Source organism: Chlorocebus sabaeus, chromosome 16 (assembly GCF_047675955.1).
Source record: "Chlorocebus sabaeus isolate Y175 chromosome 16, mChlSab1.0.hap1, whole genome shotgun sequence".
NCBI lineage: Eukaryota > Metazoa > Chordata > Mammalia > Primates > Cercopithecidae > Chlorocebus > Chlorocebus sabaeus.
The window spans coordinates 60,916,681-60,930,084 of NC_132919.1; the positions used below are offsets into that span (position 1 = coordinate 60,916,681).

General features: G+C 38.5%; 1 protein-coding gene across 12 annotated transcripts in view; it reads left to right on the plus strand.

Annotated features, from left to right (window-relative positions):
* The window catches only part of CEP112 (centrosomal protein 112), a 549,518-nt gene that overhangs the window by 429,803 nt on the left and 106,311 nt on the right, over nt 1–13,404 (plus strand). For 11 of the 12 annotated variants that reach the window (XM_073005103.1, XM_073005106.1, XM_073005112.1 and 8 more), the window contains 2 exons: nt 3,718–3,780; nt 11,533–11,682. The exons of the other annotated variant lie outside the window; for it this stretch is intronic. In XM_073005103.1, coding sequence (XP_072861204.1) covers nt 3,718–3,780; nt 11,533–11,682 — 213 coding nt within the window. The remainder of the gene's footprint in view (nt 1–3,717; nt 3,781–11,532; nt 11,683–13,404) is intronic. 12 annotated transcript variants of the gene reach the window in all.

Here is a 13,404-nt window from a genome sequence, read left to right on the forward strand (position 1 = left end):
TAGAGAAAGGGTTTCACCATTTTGGCCAGGCTGATCTCGAACTCCTGGCCTAAAGTGATCTGCCTGCCGCAGCCTCCCAAAGTGCTGGGTTACAGGTGTGAGCCACTGCTCGCAGCCTCCATACTGTGTCTTGAACATGCTGTGCATGCCTTTGCCTCAAGGCCTTTGCACTGATTCTTTCTTCTGCCTGGAATGCTCTTTCCCTAGAGATTACCCTCATCCCCTACAGGTTTTTGTTCATACGTCAACCTCTCAGGGAGGCCATCTGTTACTTCAGTATTTTTAAAATTATAAAGTAGCCCCTAACTTTTATCACTTCCTCTCTCTCTTTCCTGATGGATATTTCTCCATAGCACATGCACCATATAACTTTTCAAAGTTACTTTGTTTACTCTCTAGATGTTTCATAAACATAGAGAGGGATTCTTGGCTGTTTTGTTCATTGCTATTGTCCAGCTGCCTAGAATGGATGAATGAATTGGATATTTAGTTATAAAGGAGCTTCATTGGGTTTGTGAGATTTGGGGACTGGCCATAAGCTCTTGAAGAGTAGCTGCCACCAAGACACAGGCTTTCCTGCACGAATTATTATCCGTGACTCCAGCATTTTTAGGGAAAAGTAACCTCATCTTTATGACACTAGAATTAATTTTTAGATTTTCTAGTGGGTGAATATTTTTAAAGCACTTAGAACAGTGCCTGGGACATGGTATGAGCTCTATAAGTGTTTATTTTAAAAGCAACAAATACTTTATTAAGCATTTTGTGACAAAAAAAATAGTGACAGAATGTGAGCCAAGACAAATAAACCTCAAGAGGTTCAGAGTAGCCCTAATTCTGATGGAGAGCAGCTTTAATCATCCTAGAGCTGGAGTCAAGTCTGATGACTTACTAGAAAAACAGCGATAGTCACATGCCCTCTCTATTCTGGAAGAAGCAAAACTACCCTGTGTACTCGATGGGATTATAGATACAAAGAGATTTATGGAATGAACTCTAAAGAACTGGTTTTAAACTTAAGTCCATTAAAAAAATGATTATGAAAAGAAAACTTCAGAGGTACGGACTGAGGCAATAGAAGAGGAAAAGGGCTTATATGACATCCATTCATTCATTAGATGAATAGTTATGCCCTAAACACTATGTTAGGGCCTAGGAGCTGCCTTCTAGGATCTCATAATCTAGTAGGAGAGAGACGGATTAACCAACAGTGACCAATTCAGCCTTAGTACTGCCATAGAGGTGAGCCTAGAGTGCCGTGAGCATTGGATTGCTTCCTCATCCTATTTGTGATATGAAAATAAATGAAAATAAATCAGTTGCTTCCAACTAAAGGTAGTTGGAACAGAGCTCACCTGTTTTTATCTCTGCTCCCTGTGGAAGTCCCATCAAAATGAAAGTAATGAAATTGAAAAAGGCATGAACCAGTGGTTTTTAACCTTGGCTGAACTTTTGAAATAGCAGCAGAGATTTTTAAAAATCTTAGTGCCCAGCCTGTAGCCCAGACAAATTGAATCAGAACCTCTGCAGATGAGACTCAGGTATCAAGAGTTTTATGCTATAATTTTTTTCAAAGAAAATAAGAGACAACCTTACACATAAGAAATCAATAGCATTGAGAACTTGAAAAAGGCTGGGCCTGAAATTAACTTAGCAGAACTAAGAATCCTAAAAACTGAACAATTTCTGGGGGAAGGGAGGCTTGAAGGATACCAATTAGAAGCAGCAAGATCTTTCCCATGGTAGAACTTTGGGAAGGTTCGGGAATTGGAGAGACTGGGTGTGGGGTGAAGTGAAGACCTGGAGGATTGGTTGAAAGTCTGTATTTGGAGCAGAAGGCCCAGATTTTATCCCAAGACTGCCCCCATCCCTCCCCCTGGTTTGCTCTCTGGAGATATGGAATGAGAAAGGGCCTCAGGTATAGTTGAGGGGAAATGTGAGGCTGGCCTTGCACTAGAGTCACTCTCCTGAACACCTCAATGTCCTTCTGAAAATACTGGCCGTCAGATTGGTGCTGCCTGGCAGGAAACGGGAGGATGCAGCTCTGGGCAAACTGATCCAAGAGGGAAATCCAGTCAGATGCTGGCATGGGAGAGTGCAGGCCCCTTTGTAGCACACCCTGTGGTGATTCCCACCCATCCACAAACCCGTCCACATGCAAGATTCTTCTATACAGCTTTGGAGGCCTCATTTTGAATAAGAAAGGACATCAAAGATCACCAGATATTTGAGGAAAGTATCTGAAGTGAAAGACAAAGACCAAAACAGACAGGTGAAAATAAATAAACAAAGGGAACTCAGAAAAAAAAAAAAAAAAACACATTCTACTGAGCAGAAAAAAATTAAAATGTATGTGTAGATAGATAGATAGTTATAGACATATAGACAGATAGCTGATGGATGGATGGATAGGTGGATGGATGGATGGATGAAAGGAAGGATGGATGGATGGATAGATAGATAGATAGATAGATAGATAGATAGATAGATATCAGGACTATATTGCAAGGCATGATACAGTGCTCTCACTGGTGCAGCACCTGTGCTCTGCAGCCAAAGTGTGAGTTTCTGTCCTGGCTTCATCACTTCCTAGCTGTGTGATGCTGGGCAAGTTACTTACCCTCTCTGTCCCTTAGTTTTCTCATCTGTAAAAAGAGGGATGATGATGATGCTGTTCAAATAACAAAAAGGAACTGTTGGAAATTATGAATATGATGGCAGAATATAAAGTTTTAGGGAAAAGTTGAGGAAATTCTAAGAATAATCAAAAAGACAAAGAAATGGAACATAGAAACAACAAGAAAAAGAGACACTAAACCTAAGAGGTACAAAATCAGAGTTGCAGGGAGAGGCATACACAGGGAGAGAGACAGATGGACAGACAGAGAGACAGGAAATCATGAGAGGAATGACCAACCTTTCCCAGTAGTGAAGGACGCGAGTTCAGACTGAAAGAGCCTCTTTAGTGCCCGCATGATTGATGGAAAAAGACCCAGTCTAGGGCACGACACTGACATTTTTAAACACTGACGATGAAATAAAGATCCCAAAAGTTTCCAGAGAGCAGAAAACAGATCACATAAAAAGAATTGGAACTTGAGTGGCAGAGGGGATAACCAAGTTCTAAGCAATGTGGACTGATTCTGGAAAGGACACCCTATTTCCAGGACATAAAACTTGTTTGATTTAGATACACTTGTCACTGTAAAAAGTAGCTCTTATGCATTTGGCAGAGTCGGGGCTCAACTCTTTGCTCAGTGATTCTCAAAATCCCATCTCTCCTTTGTCCAGAAGCATCTATTTCTTTTATTTTTTAATTAACGTGAAAAAGTATTAAATTTACCTTCCTTTCGTCTTCCTCTACTTCCCTCTCCCTTTCCCTTGCCCCTCTTGTTTCTTCTCCCTTTCCCTTACTTTACCTTCTGAGCCTTCATACTTTTGCTGCGTCTATTTCTGTCTCTCTTTCTCCGTTTCTCTTTCTATCCACAGAAGTCTTATGTTTGTCTAATAATTGGCAGAAGAGATCTTTTTTTTTTTTTTTCGCTTTTTAAGCGATGAATAGTTGGCGTCACATCAAAGACAAGCCCTGTGGTTTTCTGGCTGCCCCAGAAGGGCGGTGCAGCTGGCAGGCATCCCAGCTGCCTGGTGACAGGCGTGTGGAAGAGATACCAGGCTCACAGGTCACTGTGTATGTGTTCATGTACGTGTGTTTTTCAGGCCAACAGCAGGCTGAAGCAGATCGAGAAGGAATACACTCAGAAGCTTGCCAAATCTTCACAGGTAAGCAACATTAAAAGACAGAAAACCAGGTAAAACCAAAACAAAAATGAAACCTCCACATCAACCTTTGTACAAGTTAAACTTCATTCTTTTCAGTTTTTTTGTGAAATGGTATATTTTTATGCGTATACAAATAAACAGAATATGGTTTTAATATTTCAGTCATTAAAAATCAAGAAAAATTAGGCATATTTAACCACTTGAAACAACACACACATGCGCACGCGCGCGCACACACACATACACACTCAGATGTTGTAAAACCAGCCTGTACACTTGAACAAGCCCAGGCTGAAACATACTTCACAAGGACAGGAGATACACACCTACATTTGTGATGTAAGCAGTTTGGTACTATCTGTGCTTTTTTGGTAATATTCCATTTTGCTCTACCTAAAGCCTTCTTCAAACAGAATTCAAAATGACAAATAATTCTAGGTTAAGTCTGCAGCTCAACTGTTGACTCCTTTTGGGAAAAAGAGAATTCTAAGTCCCTACATCCATAACTTGCTATTTGTACTTACTGTTGTCGTTTTAGTATAAGAAAGGCCAATAATTGAATGCCTGTCTCTACTTGAAATACGATGCTCAGAGTACTTTTTCAGCATAAGTCGTTACAGTGATATCCAATAGTGTCATTTAAGGAACTCCAAGTATTCCTTACTTGTGTAAGTGATTCTAGAACAAATAAATACTACTTATCTTTACTTTGCAGGTAGGTAGGTAAGTTAAGCCATTTGGTTTTGTGAGCATATCTAATGATTGGTAAAACAAGCTTGTCTTCATATTTTTTTATATATACAGTGGTATTTGGTAGTAAACTAGAATTTACCATACTACCACATACTGCCACATAATAGTAGTAACAACAACAAAACAATAATAATATCTAATGTTCATGGGGCACTAACCATGTTGACTCATTCAGTCTTTCACAATAACTCTGGAATTAGGAACTATTATTGGTGCCATTTTTCCATTTGCGAAAACTAAGATTCAGAGAGATAAGATCACATAAGTTGGCAAGTAACTAAGCCGGGACCCAGTCTGGATCTGACTTCAAAGTGGAAGTTCTTAACCTTAACATTACCAGCCTGGTCCAATCCCTTCCTTTTTTTTTTTTTTTTTTTTTTTTTCTTTCCCGAGACGGAGTTTCGCTCTGTTGCCCAGGCTGGAGTGCAGTGGCGCGATCTGGGCTCACTGCAAGCTCCACCTCCCAAGTTCACGCCATTCTCCTGCCTCAGCCTCCCGAGTAGCTGGGACTACAGGCTCCTGCCACCACGCCCGGCTAATTTTTTGTATTTTTAGTAGAGACAGGGTTTCACCATGTTAGCCAGGATGATCTCGATCTCCTGATCTCATAATCCGCCTGCCTCAGCCTCCAAAAGTGCTGGGATTACAGGCATGAGCCACTGCGCCTGGCCCATCCCTTCCATTTTTAATATGACAAAACTTTGGTGATAGTTATAAAATTTCATTTTTTTGTTTGTTTTTGAGACAGAAGTTTCGCTCTTGTCGCCCAGGCTGTAGTGTTATCACATGGTCTTGACCCGCTGCAGCCTCCACCTCCAAGTTGGCTTCAGGCGATTCTCCTGCCTCAGCCTCCTAAGTAGGTGGGATTACAGGCACACACCCCCACACCCAGTTAATTTTTTGTATTTTTAGTAGAGACAGGGTTTCACCATATTGGTCAGGCTGGTCACAAACTCCTGACCTCAGGTGATCCGCCCTCCTCCCAAAATGCTGGGATTACAGGTATGAGCCACCACACCTGGCCTAAAATTTCAGTTCTATGAAATCACATCCCATTAGAAAAGCAAAAAGTCTTTGTCCAAATGAAGAGTCATATGTGTTTGTGTAAGAAATGATAATTATGTCTTGACTGCCATTATTCCAACCCTTCCTTGAGGAAAGAACATGAGAAATACCCTTTTAATCCACTGAAAAAGATTCTTGCAATCAAAAGAAATCTATTTAGGCCAAAAGTTAAAGTTTAAATTAAAACATTAAAAATCCCCAGTTGGCATATCCTAACATCCTGCTTATTTCGCTTTATGTTAAATGAGGGAAACAGACCGAGAGTGAGATATAAGATAGCTAATAAAAATGCCTGAATAATGAGAGTGTAAACAGGAGTATTTATCTAAAGGAATGTATGAAGAAGCCTGATTAGTTGATATTAAAACAAATTAAATATAAGTTAATGCAGAAGAAAGCCTGAGCTCTGGAGTCCAGCACCCCTGGATTTGAATACCAGCCCTACCACTTCCATGACCTTGAGCAAGTTACCTGCCCTCTTTGGAATTCAGTTTCCTCATTTGTCAAATAGAGGAGCAGTACCAACCTCATAGGATGGTTTTAACTATGAAGTAAAACAATGCCAAAAATGTGTTCAGTATAGTGCCTAGCACACACTAAAGCACTTAATGAGTGTCAACTATTGTAGTATCAGCACTAAAATTGCCATAGAGAAAGAGGAAAGGAGGGAGGGAAGAATGAAAAAAAGTTAGGAAGGTGGAACAGAGTATTGCTTCAGACACCATGTTTTTGGGTGTTCACAAATTGATAAAATCTCCCTGAAAAGCTTGGAGAGGCATAGGGTTGCTAACTGTTTTCCCAAGGAAAGACTTGAAGGTGGAGAAGGAAAAACCAACTAGTAACAACTGTCATACACTATTACCGTCATTTCATTAATCAAGGGACAGCGCAACACCAAAAAAATCTTAGAAAGGGTGTAATATAATAAAAGATAGTCCATCCTTTTCATAAAAGTTAGGATGATAACCTTACATTGATAATATTTTGTTTGCCAACTTCTAAATATTTATATCTGTGAACTGGCATTTGAGAAGCATTAGTCTACAGTGCCAGTCAGTTCAGAGAAGCATGTCAGATTATTTTAAAATGAGCATTGTGAAACAAGACTGTGGATTGGATCTCTCCATATTTCAGTGATAGTTTGTTGGAATCTCTAACTCATATCTCATTAAGCTGATGAGAACACTAAAACCAAAGTTGCTTAACTCTGTTGGGTTTTCAAAAATCCCTCTCTGAAAAAAAGAAAATGAATGCATTAGTAATGAATGTGTTGGTACCTCAGAGAGCATAAGATTAAATTTGGAAAATATTTTAAAGATTTTCCTCCTTTAGAGGAAGCTGCTTACTTTTCACAATTTTATCAAGCCTTTAGGGCCTAATAGAGCATGTACATTGAACCCTTGGCACACCTGAGAACCGTGCCCATTCTGAGATCTGCAGCACTCACCCTCGCCACCACTGCAGTGTTTGCATCATCTCTGGGCATGCCCCCAAATATCATTTCCATCAGAATCACATATTTTTTAATCTTAATAAAAGAATGCAGATGATGCAAACACTGCGGTCGTGATGAATGCTGGAGTTTACTCCTCTTAAAACATTGAAATAATAAGTGATTATATATTTACCTTGTCTCTTCAATATTAATACAGTTTTCCCCACTCAGCCCAGTCATCTAGTGGCCATTTTTCAAGGAAAGATACTGCCATTTTGCCAGAATGTCCACAGTTAGAAACATGGGCAGGACTGAAGTTTGAATGCCAGTTGAGCTTGCCTGCTGCCAAGGGACGAGTGTCTCCTACTGCTGCCCCACACTGCCCAACACCTGAGGCGTATTAGTACCTGGGACTATTCCGCATGACCCCTGTGCCCATCTCTGTGCCAGCCTCCTGGGGGCCAACCCAGAATGCACGGGGCATCCACTTATTTTATGAGAAGCTTCAGTGTTCACCTAACCTTCCTAAGCATGGCTTCTTAAGTGGCATGTCTTCTCTATTGTATCATGTTTTAAAGAAGAGTTTTATAAAACTCTCAAACTGTACTATAATCTGAAAAACAATAGAATGAGTTGAAGATGAAATCCTAACGCCTATTTAGGATCCTGTTCGTTTGATTTTTTTTTTAAGACCACTAACATTTTTGCAAAGCATTAATTGCTTAATAATTATTGTTAACTATTATTAACTATTATGACTTTCATGAGTTCGGGTGCTTATGCCATCAGCTCAAAATAGCTCTCCTTTTGTTTCTGAAAATACTAATTTTTGATATCCATATGAAAATTATCTAATCCACTTCTTTCATTGAAACTAATACAGTATAAACATTTAGTTGAGTGGTAGCATTTTGTTTATGGTTTTTAATTATGATTCAATCAAAACTGGAGGGTTTTGATTATGATTGTATATGTTAGCTTTCATTTTTCTTAGAACCTTTTTTTAACATTATTATTCTACAAGAAGGGTAGGTTAACTGAATACAATTTGCCAGGTGACGGTTTTTTATTACTTACCCCGATTATAGTTCTACCACTTAAACTGGGTGCCAGTTATTATATACACTGAGCTTAGGAGAAAGTAGTCCATTTTCTTATACTCTAGGTCTACGACCAGTAGAGTTTTGTTCCTTACCTGAAGCATGTTAATCTGATTATTATGATTATTTCTCAGTCTTAAAGTATTAAATCTTGTTTTTTAAATTATCCTTATTTTAGTTACTGTTCCATATCCGTATCACCTGTGAATCTATTCAACCAAATAATTTATCTATTTATCTAGCCAAGTTGTTTCACCTGAAGTGTTTTAACATTCTCCCCCTTATGTCGCCTTCCTGAGTTTTAAAAATAGCTTTCCAAAAATAATCTCATTATTTCCCCCAAAGGAAACTCTCCTTGTTCCCCCAAAGAATATAAGGTTTTATTTTCCACACAAAAGCAAGCATGTCCTTCTTAGAACATCCTGGACTTCACTTGTAGTCCCTTCCAAAACCTGCATTTTTTTCTTTCTTTCTTTCTTTCTTTTTTTTTTTTTTTTTTTTTGAGATGGAGTTTCACCCTTTTTGCCCAGGCTGGAGTGAAATGGCGTGGGGCTCACGGCAGCCTCCACCTCCCAGGTTCAAGTGATTCCCCAGCCTCAGCCTCCCGAGTAGCTGAGATTCCAGCGTGTGCCACCACGCCTGGCTAATTTTTTGTATTTTTAGTAGAGACAGGGTTTCGCCATGTTGGCCAGGCTGGTCTCGAACTCCTGGGCTCAGGTGATCTGCCCACCTCAAAACCTGAATTATTTTGTCCTATATGTTCTGAAAATGAGAAATATCCCTGTTCCATGGCCTTTGACTATTTGAAGTATCCCAGTATATTTTTATCTTTATTCTTTGGTCAGTTACAAGCTAGTCTCAATCTCAGTATTGTTTTAAGAAAAAAATACTTTGTACTTTAAAAATATATCGCATGACTGCGGTTGTGGATATATGAATCTATACATGTGTCACACTGCACAGAACTAAACACACACACACACCCTGTCTCTCTCTTGCCCTTCTTCTCGCTCCAGAATTAAACCCACTTCTACAAAGTTATAGTTTACTCAGCTTAAAACATTGAAATAGTAAGTTGTTTGTTACTATTTGGTCCCATGTTCTCATAAAAGATCAATCTTAAATTTCATAGTAGGCCAAGGAAATCTGACTTGTTTTCATCCCTGGCTCCTCTGGCTCTGTGACTGTGAGTTGACTGTTCTGCACATCAATTTTTGACATTTACTATGAGAATTTAACCTTTCCTGTTTCACGGAAGTGCTATGAGAATTAATTGAATTGATGCCAGAATGAAAACAATATTTAATCAAAATTCAGAAAATGGATGAAAACATCTTCATTCTCAGTAAATGAATGTCTCCACTCATAGCAGAAGGCTCAAGTTTGCATATAATAATATTGACATTGCTATTATATATTTTGTCATTTCACAATTGGCTAAATATTTGATTATTGACAAATTCTAAGTGTCAAACTTTGGTACAGTGAATTTACTCACTTCTCAAAGCATAAATACTCCATATTTTATTGTCAAGATGCTACTATTTGTGTCAGTAGTAACAACTAGTATTTCTATAGCATTTGGCTTCTGGGGGACTCCAGACAGTTTCTGTTTATTGCCTTATAATGCTGTAATCTCCTTTTGTAGTTGGAAAAACTGAGCTGCAAGAAAGATAACTTGTCCAGTGTTTCTCACCAACTGCCCTCCCCCGTGCTTAGGACCAAAAGAATTATAGTCTAATGCGGGCCTAATGTTGTTTCTTTTATTAGAAGAAATGACTATTTCCTGCTTTTAAAAAGTCATCGCTATTGTTGCAAGGAAATGGATACATCCAAACCAAAGGAAGGACAGTGCTCTCAGAAGGCTAATTCAATATAAAAGTTTCTCATCAGATGGTTAATTTGAGAAGTTGGAAGAACCCTGTCTGGGAGAGAACAGATTCTTAAATGTAGGGAATACTACAGGAGTGAATGAAAATGGCACCATGTAAACCAAAATAACTATCCATGAGTTAGGAAGAAGACAACTATTTGGAAGTATAAACTTCCCTACAATACCAAAACCTTGTTTTAAGGAAACATAACGGAGTGGCCAAGCATGGTGGCTCACACGTGTAATCCCAGCACTTTGGGAGGTTGAGGTGGGCAGATCACAAGGTCAGGAGTTCGAGACCAGCCTGGCTAATATGGCAACACCCATCTCTACTAAAAATACAAAAATTAGCTGGGCATGGTGGCCTGTAGTCTCAGCTACTCAGGAGGCTGAGGCAGGAGAATGGCGTGAACCCAGGAGGTGGTTACATTGAGCTGAGATCGCACCACTGTACTCCAGCCTGGGTTACAGAGGGAGACTCCTTCTCAAAAAAAAGAAACAAACAAACAAACAAACAAACATAAAGTTGGCAGGCTAAAGGACCCAGTTAGTGCAGTGATGGGTCTGACTGCATAGTTCAAATCCTTCCTGTCTCTTTAGTTGGATATCATTTTCAACAATGTAAGATATTTGTCCTTTTTCTGTGCCTCTGTGTCCTCATTTATAAAAGATAGGCAGTCCAGACACAGTGGCTCACACCTGTAATCCCTGCACTTTGGGAGGCCGAGGTGGATGGATCACCTGAAGGTCAGGAGTTCGAGACCAGCCTGGCCAACATGATGAAACCCCATCTCTACTAAAAATACAAAAAATTAGCTGGGCGTGGTGGCAGGCACCTGTAATCCCAGCTACTCAGGAGGCTAAAGCAGGAGAATCACTTGAACCCAGGAAGCAGAGGTTGCAGGGAGCCGAGATCGCGCCATTGCACTCCAGCCTGGGCAACAAGAATGAAACTCCATCTCAAAAATAAAAATTAAAATAAAAAAAAATAAAAGATAGGCAATAATAATTCTTGTCTCACAGTAGTATATGACATAAGAATGTAAAGTGTTAAACACAATACACAAACGTTAGTGAATTCCCAGAAATTACTGTCTAGAATTAGGTGACTGAAGAATAAACTCTGTTCATTATTTTCTTTGGTTATTACAGTTCAAAGCATTATGAAAAGCAGAATAGCTTTTCTCATTCTAATAAGTATATTTCTCAGTAAAATAAAATCTGACACTTTTCATATTTTTGAGATCACAGATGTTCTTTCTTCTGATGAGTAAATATTGTGGAATGTTAGAGTGGAAACGTCTTCCAAGTATATTTGGTTCAGCAGTTGTTCACCATTCACAGTTTTATTAAAGTCTTTTATTGTATGGAATTTCATGCATTATAGTGTGTGATATGTTAATTGAAAATATTTAATTTGTGGAATAGAGTTTTGTCAAATCCATTCTTTTGTTAAGCATCAATACATATAAATAGATGCCTCTCCCAGAAGAATTTGAAGTTATAGCATGCTGTTTTCATTTTAGATCATAGCAGAACTTCAGACAACCATTTCCTCTCTGAAAGAGGAGAACAGCCAGCAGCAGCTTGCTGCAGAAAGGCGGCTCCAGGATGTTAGACAAAAGTTTGAAGATGAGAAGAAGCAGCTGATTAGAGATAATGACCAAGCAATCAAGGTAATCTGAAGACTTCAGTAACCAGTGGTACCAGCTGCTTTAATGTAATTAAAAGGAGGGCTGAAATCCCAGCAGTGGGCAGATGAATGCGGGTATCTGGCTTGTTCACACAGCCTGCAGTAATTCCATTCACTGGACTCTACCTTTGATGTATCCAGTGACTCAGGGTGACTTCCCTCGAAGAGATCGCATGCCAGCATAAACAGTCATTTTTGGCAAGCCCAGTCCATTCACATTGAACAGATATTTTAAAAATACCCTGTCCTTTCTCTTGAGAACCACTTTGGAACTGTCTCTTGAAATTAGAATGACTGTTTGAGCCTAGCACTGCCGGCTGTTAAAGTCAGAAGTCAGCTTCCAATTTGCATTCTGTTCTTTGCCCACATCCTTTCATTATGTATTCGCATAATGAGAAATAACCTGTTCGAAGCTTGGAATGCCAACCATTTGATGTGCTTCGACACAGTACAGGAAAGATGTGTTTTTGCTGAGAAACTAGGTTGTTTCCAAATGACTTCAGAGAATCACACCCTTAATAGCAACAGAAAATTCCCTGGACCCCGATTCTTTCGGTGATAGGCAGTTAGATCTCCAAGTAGTTTTTTCTTGGCTTCATAGCAGTGAATATTATTGTAAGTGTCTACATCATACTGGATTTAATCTGTGAGGATAAGCATCTGGAAACCTTTATAAATAAGGCTTAAAAGAGAACAAAAAAATTTTAAAGAATTCCCAGCAAAAGATTATTTTTCAGCGACTTTAGTTTGACATAACAATACTCAAAGAGTGTAGAGTCATCATACAAAGCAAAGAACGATAGAAGAAAAATTTGGGTTTTATAGCTGCCCTTTCCTGCCTGACCTCTGCATCTTCTTTTTCTATAGCCTATTGCAGGCAATCTGAGTAACGTTGGGAAGAGTTAGTGTTAATGTCAGTTGCTTTTTATGTATTCCCTTTAAGCTGAGACAACAGTAGACAGAATAAAAAGCCTTAACAGATGGACAAAACCTTCAAGGCCTTTACATCCGGCCTCCTCACTTTACCAGTGAGGACTTATTTTTTTGTTAATGACATTTTTCCTATATATTTCCACCTGCAAGCTTATTTCCCCTACCTGTGTTATGGAGACCAAAAAAAAAAAAAAAAAAAGATTTTTTTTTCATATTCTGGTGGTTTAGAAACATCTTTCAAGTTTTTTTTCAATTACAAATGTACAGGAAGCGCCCCCATTGATCTGTGTAACAGATCTCGCTTCACATAAATTGTGTTGCATATTTTGTTTAAATTGTTTTAGTTCTATAAAATTTCCATATTAGGTGGATTTCTTTTTCACTTTATGTCCAAATACCAAGTGATAGGTAATATCCAAATTTTAAATGAACAATCAAATCTCAATATAAGCAAAAATGGAAAATATTAATGTACTCCTGACAACGTAGTTCTGGTAGTTACTTGATGATTTAAAAAATCTTGAAAGAATTATAATTAGTACAGTTGCTCATTTTAAACTAATTCTTACAGTTTTAATTATTTATTTTTTAAATTATTTAATAATCAATTTTTAAATTATTTAATAATAATTTAATTAATTCTTACAGTTTTATAATATATATAGAAACCATATGTACCATATGTTACCTGAAAATAAAAAATTAAAATTACAATGTAGGTAAGATATAGCTAAGTTTTGATTCACTCACTCAGATTATACATAAAGTAAAT